Genomic DNA, 8,456 nt, shown 5'->3' with positions numbered 1-8,456 from the left:
CATTGCCTCGAACTTGTCATTTGGCTTTTATTGGACTAAAAATTAATTTTACTTAAAATAAATAAAATAAAAAGGTTAAGTGTGCTTCAAGTCATTCCAGGGGAACATTAGGTTCCTTCAGCAAGAGGAAACCTCCAGATCTAATCTTAACTTTAACAAAACTGAAAATATTAAAGCCATGTGATAGCAGAAATAATCATATTTGAATAAACCCCTTGCACACTAAATAGCAGGAAGAGGTGGCTCGTTCTCACACTCTTCAGTGATGACTCTGTCATGGACTCAAATTTCAAGCATGACTCGTTCGAATACATCAACTTGGACGGCAAAAACGTGGGTGCAACAATGCGCTTGCAGCATAGAAGCTCAAAGGGTGAGTCAAAAGATTGTTGTTGCATCAACATTTATGTAAACAACAACGTTCAGGGTGTCTCAAATTCAGTGTTGCATGGTAGTGAGGTAAGGATGAGAGACCCAGGAGTTAGTTTATACTTTGAAAACTTGAAGGTTGATAAAGGAACTCCCTCATCCAACAAGACACTTTGCTGGGGTAACAAACTTTGCATGTTGAAATTTTTGGCTCTTATGTTTCTCTTAGTGCTTCTATTCTCAACTAGAAGCATCATTATTGTGGTCTAATTAAACATGGTATGCTAAATTCATTGAGTTGTTGGATTTTTGGGGGGCATTATATGGCAATGCTAATTAACTATTTGTTCATGTTTTGACTTCGACTTATGGCTGTGTTGGTGCTTTCTTGTCTTTAATTTAAGTTGTCAAGGTCAACTTTTTAAGAATGTTGAAATCATGATTATATAATTAACAAACTCTGGGTACAGACAACATCATTTTCAACCTAAAGGAACTCTCGTTGGAGATCCAGAATTTGTTAATAGTAAGGCCTTACGTTGGATCAATAAAATTAGTTATTAGTATTATAATACATTTATTTGTTTTTCTTTTGATCACATTTCTATTTTAGTATTTTTCTTTTTATTTCTCTCATTATTTTTCTTTCTTTATCACTCTCTTCTTTCCATCTATACACAAAAAATGTCAACATTTTCCATAAAATTATTCCATACTTTTGTGCATTAAATGTTTGGTTTTGAAGATAGTGGTAGCCCACTCCAAGATGAAGATCGCTCATTGGCGCCTAACCGCAAGACAGTGTTCCATCACAGCGGATGGTAGTATTTCCTTTCAATATTAAATGCGCATAAATCAGGTTCTCACAACTATGTAAACTCGAAAAGACATCCACGTAATCTCAAGTGAGGTTTTCAATTTTCTTTCTCCAACCCCCAACACTAAAATTTAAAATAAAAAACCATTTCAATTTTCAACCCCATGAATATGGAAGATCATAAGAGCTCACACCACTTCACCAAGCTTATTCTTAACATGTAGTATTGCATTCAGCTGATTTTGGCTTGATTTTCTTTTTAAAGATAGCAAGATGTATGCATTCACGTGGTTTCTCTTGCTTTATACAGAACAAAGATTTAAATAAATACTTTTATGTTCAGATGTAGTATATCATTTTTAGCCTATAGTTCTTATAGTTTTAATAAGGTCATCCTCATCGATTGATTCCATTAAATGATGACTATTATGGGCGTAATTGAAGGCATAGTTTGTGACTATGTGTCACATTCATCGTCTTTTGGGGTAATGATGTGTGAACTTTAAGGGAGTGATTAGTGGAGTCAGGAGTGCCCTTAGTTTAATGTATCTAGCCAGTTGTTCCCTTTTCAGCGTCCTTTTGTGACACTGTGGCAGCTCACTGCTTCCGTCATATGGCTGCTTATGGATCATCCCTCGATAATCTTAAACCATTTTAATATTCCTGATATCACGTGTACTTATTTTTCCTTTTATGCTTTTTAATTAAAATCAAAAGTATTAAAACATGTATTTAAGAAATTGTGCTGTAAATAATATTCTACTCACTCCAAAAATAAGTGTTAATAGATTAAGAAAATTTAATAAATAAATAAAAAAATAATGTTAATTTTATAAAACCAACATTAAAAATAAGTATGTTAAATATGTTGGATTTAGGAAGAATAATCCGTTACGTTTTTAAACAAGTTAGACTTATTTGAGCAAAGTCATATCCATGTTAGTTTTTTCTTTAACAAAAAAAATATTTTTACAAAATAGAATTGTTAGTTTGGTTACTATAAATTTAAATCTTATAAAATTTCTCTTGTTTTGGTTTGTGGATAAATAAATAAAAAAAAATTAATTAGTCCATGAGTTACAATATCTTACAAAAATTTAAACTAGATTCTTAAACTTGTTTTTTTTTTCTAATTGGGTCCCTAAATTTTTTTAAAAATTTAATTAGCTCCCTTTTTTAATTTAATTGAGTTCTCCCATTAGATTGTCATTATGAAAAATTAACTATAAATACTTAATAAAAAAAATTAAAAATTCCTACAATTGATTCAATTATGCTTACAACACATTTTAAAAGTATTAGTTCATAATATGTAACACCTTGAATAAATCACATCACAATGAGAGAGATTTAAAAATTGTGCAGATATGAGACGTACAATTGAGGAAGATTTAAATGAACTAATTGTTATTACATATACCAACAAGATGCATTTACCTTTCACAGATTAAATCATTCTCAATTGTATAATTTCATACTTATACAACTTTTGGATCTATCTCATTATGGTGTAACTCGCACCATCAGGTATTACAGACCCACTAGTTTTCGCCTAATTCATCCTCAAACCATACCATATTGGAATAGATATTTGGTTTTATACCATTTGTAACATCCCTAATTGTTGACCCTTTAAATTTTTTTATAGATAATATTTTCTAAGATCTGGACAATCAGCTCTGATTGTTTCTAAGATTAATAATTATCCACACAAAATGTTTTTAATTAATTTTTTATGACAACAATTAAATAGGAGTGTCCAATTGAAAAAAATAAAAATTGAGAGATCTAATAAAAAGAAAAACAAAATTTATTCTATATTACAATAATAAATATCCTAGTGGGTAGATCCTACTTATTTTCCATTTCTCCATTACCATAGCACATCCTTTACCCTTGCAATGATCCAACAAACCTAAAAATTCGGTCTCTAACTAATTACACCTGCTCAAAAAAAAAAAAATACTAATTACACCTGTCACAGTGCTGCTACAAGAAGAGATACCGGAAGGTAACGGTATTGCGTGACCCCACCAACAAACAAAGCAATCATTAATTAATACTTTGAAATACTAATATTTCCCTTTTTTCGATTATAATTTTCAACGTAAAAGAAAAAGATTATTTTAAGATAATTATTTTTAAAAAAATTTAAATATAATATTACTTGTTATTTTTTAAATATTAACAATAGATAATGAAATTTATAAACGAGTCAAGATTAATTATATAAAATTACTATTTTATTTTATTTTTATTATCTTTTTTATCTGTATAAAATACCTATAAGATGATTATTATTTTGGATGAAGGGTAATAATCACAATCGAGGAGTAACTTAAACAAGTAGTTAATGGAGTGATTAATTACTACTCAAATCAATTGTAACATAACACAAGGGGTAAAGAGGTTATTGACGCACGTCCATAGTCGCCTGGGGCAAACCGACACGTGACAGCATCCGTGACCGACGCGCGACAGTTGCCAGCGCACGTTGCTAACGTGCACGGTGCACCTGATTGATTTGTTCTCTTCTTCTTCTCCGAACTCTGCACATTCATTACCTCTCCACTTATCTAATCTCGATTCCTCAACTCACCATCCGCGTTCATTTTCCCTCCCAACTCACTCGTCCCCTTTTCACTTTCATTCATTCATGACTCTCTCCTTTTCTATCGGAACCACCATCCAATGAGACGGCGCCCCGTGGCGGGTGTTCTCCCCGACCAAATGGAGAAAGCAAACACCAAAAACCCTAATTCCAGACTTTGCTTTCTCGCTTCCCTCTCCGTATTCTTCTGGTTCCTCCTCCTCTACTTCCACTTCGCCGTCCTCCGCCACCAACCCACCAACCCTAACCCCGTAGTCCCCATCACTCTCCAACCTCAACAACCTCGTAAAAACCTCGGCTTCCCCGAGAAAATTTCCCAACCGGAGAAACCCACTTTCCCCTTCGACCGTGCCCTCCGAACCGCCGACAACAAGAGCGACCCATGCGGGGGGCGCTACATCTACGTCCACGACCTCCCCTCGCGCTTCAACGAGGACATGTTAAAGCATTGCAGAAGCTTATCTCTTTGGACCAACATGTGCAAGTTCACCACCAATGCCGGCCTCGGTCCGCCGTTGGAGAACGTTAACGGTGTGTTCTCCGACACCGGCTGGTATGCCACCAACCAGTTCACCGTCGACGTCATCTTCAGCAACAGGATGAAGCAGTACCAATGCCTCACTCGAGATCCTTCCGTCGCCGCCGCATTCTTCGTCCCCTTCTACGCCGGCTTTGACATCGCCCGCTATCTATGGGGTTACAACATCTCAATGCGCGATGCTGCATCGCTTGACCTCGTGAATTGGCTCATGAATAGACCGGAGTGGAAGATCATGAATGGGAGAGACCATTTTCTTGTCGCCGGTAGGATCACATGGGATTTTCGAAGACTCACTGAAGAAGAATCGGATTGGGGGAACAAGCTTTTGTTTTTGCCCGCTGCGAAGAACATGTCGATGCTTGTGGTGGAGTCAAGTCCTTGGAATGCCAATGATTTCGGGATTCCGTATCCGACTTATTTTCATCCTGCCAAGGATGATGATGTGTTCACCTGGCAGGAGAGGATGAGGAGGCTGGAGAGGAAGTGGTTGTTTTCGTTTGCCGGAGCTCCGCGGCCGGATAACCCGAAATCGATAAGGGGCCAGATTATTGAGCAGTGTAGGAGATCCAAAGTTGGGAAGCTGTTGGAGTGTGATTTTGGGGAGAGTAAGTGTCATTCCCCTAGTAGTATAATGCAGATGTTTCAAGGGTCGCTTTTCTGTCTTCAGCCTCAAGGGGATTCGTATACCAGAAGATCTGCTTTTGATTCAATGCTGGCTGGGTGTATACCAGTGTTCTTCCATCCGGGTTCGGCGTACACCCAGTATACATGGCATCTTCCTAAGAATTATACCAAGTACTCGGTGTTCATTCCGGAGGATGATCTTAGGAAGAGGAATGTTAGTATAGAAGAGAGGCTTAGTCAGATTCCTGAGGAGGAAGTTAGGATCATGAGGGAGGAGGTCATTGGTTTGATCCCTAGATTGGTGTACGCAGATCCTCGATCCAAACTTGAGACTCTTGAGGATGCATTTGATGTTTCGGTGCAGGCTGTGATTGACAAGGTTACCAACTTGAGGAAGGACATTATGGAAGGTCGCACGGACGAGAACTTCATTGAGGAGAACAGTTGGAAGTACGCGTTGTTGGATGAGGGACAGCGCGAGGTTGGACCTCATGAATGGGATCCTTTCTTCTCCAAACCAAAGCCGGGTGGGGATTCCGATGATTTGTCAGCTGAGGCTGCGAAGAATTCTTGGAAAAATGAACAAAGAAATCAGTCGTGATTAGCAAAGGGGAGGTAAAAATTGCATCTGTAGGCTTCTTAGATGTGGTTTAATGCTGACTCAAATGGTTTCCCTGAATTAGGGAAGAATTACAGCTATAAAATAATTGCTCCGCTCTTGCTATATGAAAACTTACTGCAATGCATGTGATTGTGTTTGCTGAGCAGGCTTCCTCATTGAAGACCCCTAGCATGGAGAGATGTTCTCTGCTTTTTACAGTTTTGTTATATAGATTTTTTCTTCTTCTGATTTCTGCCTTGTTATTTGCGTTAGTGTTTCCTAGATGTATTTTCCTAAATTAATAATTTCTCTGATACTATATATTTTCCACTTGATTCATATAGGAAATATAAACAAAATTATGGTTAGCAATGAACTCAAGTGTTCACTTGAATGGCAATATCATTTTGCAGCTGCATCATCAGAGCTGCCTACCTGTGTTGGTGATCTTATTTGGAAAGTGGTTAACATTCAAAAGATAGATTGTTCTATTTTGATGATCTTGAAAACAAATTTCTTTCACTTGCTCTATATTCCCTTTTTTTGTGTATTTTTTGATAGCTAAATCATGCACACATATTGGCTGGTATTAATGTACTGTTACAGGCTTTAATATGTCGAATTGATTGCTTTGATCAGCCAGTTTTAACATGCAATTTACAAAAACTACTGGCTGTTTCTTCGTTAACCGTTGCTTGTTTGTATCATTCATGTTTCTGGTGTTTTCTTCTTTTACTAAAAAATTATGAAAAAAATAAAAATTGGGGGCACAATGAAATGTACCCTTTTATTCATTTGATTTCCTTTGTTGTGGTATCTATTTGGTCAGCAATATTGAACGATTGGAATGTACCAAAAAGAAGTGGCATAGATTTCTTACTGAAATTATCTTGGACAGTTGGACTTCATTTCTTTCTTTGACATTTTTTGGAATGACTGTGGGTGGGATTTCACACTGTGATGAATTCACTTGCATGGCGATGCACAACATTTGGCAGTATTAGTCTTATGTTTGTCCTGTCTTGTTAATTTTAGAAAACCCTTCCTGCTTGTCCGTGTCTGAGTATCCTTTTTCTCTTTGTTGTCTTCGTGCTGTGTAGTATTACCTTGCAATGGGAAAGGGTATGGCTGTACAATGTGGCAAGAAATGATAGAGGAATTATGTGTGGAAAGTGATTATAAAAGGATGCGCAAGTAAACTGTAACGCAAACAAAATCACAGTCAATCGTTGTTTGTAGACTAGTGTTGTGTGATCAATATTATCATTTAATTTCATGTCTATTTTGTTTTGTCTCTTCAATTTTGAAGCAAAGAAAATGAAATTCCATTTATTTTGCTCTTTTGTATCTCTCTAGAGTCATAAATAATCTGAGATGACACGAAACTATGAAAACTTGTGTCAAATTTTTCTGTCAAATGTAGAAGAGGACTTGTCAAATATTCTCTCGTACAAGTTACTGGATGGCAATTTAATCTCTTACTGGAAAGGGGATTCTTGTACGTAGCTTATTCGGAAACTATGAACTGTTCTTTCCTAATTCCCTAAGGTCACTAACAAATTATTGGCTTGGTAGGAGTGGTAGAAGAAATGAAGAAAGTTTATAAATTGGGCGAATTAAATTGACATAGGCAAGCTGACACTGAAAACGACGGGTATAACTTTTTTGTTCGTTTACTAATTACTGTAATTGGACCAAGCCAATAGGGAGGATACACACACATGCAGGTATAGACAAATAGTAGTTGAATGAAAGAAACATGCATGACTCGCTGTGTTTTTGAGTTGGACCTCTGGCTCTGGCATTGGCAACACAACATCGCAAGCGCTCATGTAATCCACGAGGGGCTGACGCCCATGTCTCTTAGTTGCAGTCACTCACTCCTGCATTAATACGATCTATCTCTTTGGTCTTTATTATTTACGCTTATTAATAATTTATTCCTATACTATAAATATATAAATTACCATTTTTAATGGGAGTGTTTTAGGATGCATTGAAGATGAAGAATGAAAAGTTTTGGTCACAAATAAGGAGGATATCAAAGAGAGATGGGAGAATTATTTTCATTAACTTTTCGATGATGGACAATGTTCAAGTACTAATATGGAAGGATTAGAAATCCAAGAAGGGGGAAAGACATTTGGATTATTACTGCAGAATTCGCATTGGAGAGGTTAAAGAACCCCTTAAAAGGATGGAAAAAGGGTTAAGTTGGTTCATATGATATTGAAGATGCCCTATGAGTGGAGGAAGAGTACTTTGGTCTCAATTTTTAAGAACAAAGGAAATATCTAAAAATGTGCTAACTACAAAAGTATAAAACTTATGAGTTGCACTATGAAGCTATGTAAAAAAGGTGAATAAGCATAGATTAAGAGTAGAAACAAGGATTGCAGAGAATCAATTTGGATTTATGTTATGGAGGTCTACAATAGAAACCATTTATCTTATATAGAAGTTGGTGGGAAAATACAGAAGTAAGGAAAGAGACTTACAAATAATTTTTGTTGACTTGAAAAAAGATTATGATCATATCCCAAGAGATGTGTTGTCGAAGGCTTTGGAGAAAAAAGGTGTGTGCATTACTTATATTCGAACTATACAATACATGCATGAAGGGATAACTATTAGTGTGAGAACTCCAAAAGATAAAACTAAGGACTTTCCTATTAGGATAGAATTATATCAAGGTTCAACTTTAAGTCCTTACTTGTTTAACTTAGTCTTGGATGAGCTTATTAAGGATAGACAAAAAATTATTCTTAATTGTATGCTTTTTGTAGATGATATAGTCTTGATTGAGAAATCAAGGGAAGCAGTTAATAATAAGCTTGATCTCTAGAGGCAAACTTTGGAAATAAAGGGTTTTCACTTAAGTAGGAGTAAGATA

The 8,456-nt window shown here is 36.1% G+C and overlaps 1 protein-coding gene across 2 annotated transcripts; it reads left to right on the top strand.

The window, feature by feature from the left end:
* The first annotated feature begins 3,642 nt into the window (after positions 1–3,642).
* On the top strand, positions 3,643–6,800 carry LOC114400162 (xyloglucan galactosyltransferase MUR3). 2 transcript variants are annotated; one of them, XM_028362473.1, is made up of 2 exons: positions 3,643–5,577; positions 6,664–6,800. In XM_028362473.1, the coding sequence occupies exon 1, from the start codon at positions 3,878–3,880 to the stop codon at positions 5,561–5,563; it is 1,686 nt and encodes a 561-aa protein (XP_028218274.1). In that variant the 5' UTR covers positions 3,643–3,877; the 3' UTR covers positions 5,564–5,577; positions 6,664–6,800. The 2 variants fall into 2 exon arrangements, with proteins under 2 accessions (XP_028218274.1, XP_028218275.1); XM_028362474.1 differs by lacking the exon at positions 6,664–6,800 and adding an exon at positions 5,908–6,357.
* Positions 6,801–8,456: the final 1,656 nt, after the last annotated feature.

This window comes from Glycine soja, chromosome 19 (assembly GCF_004193775.1).
Source record: "Glycine soja cultivar W05 chromosome 19, ASM419377v2, whole genome shotgun sequence".
Taxonomy (NCBI): Eukaryota; Viridiplantae; Streptophyta; class Magnoliopsida; order Fabales; family Fabaceae; genus Glycine; species Glycine soja.
The sequence above is the reverse complement of the archived record's forward strand: the minus strand, read 5'-3'. Positions and strand labels throughout refer to the sequence as shown.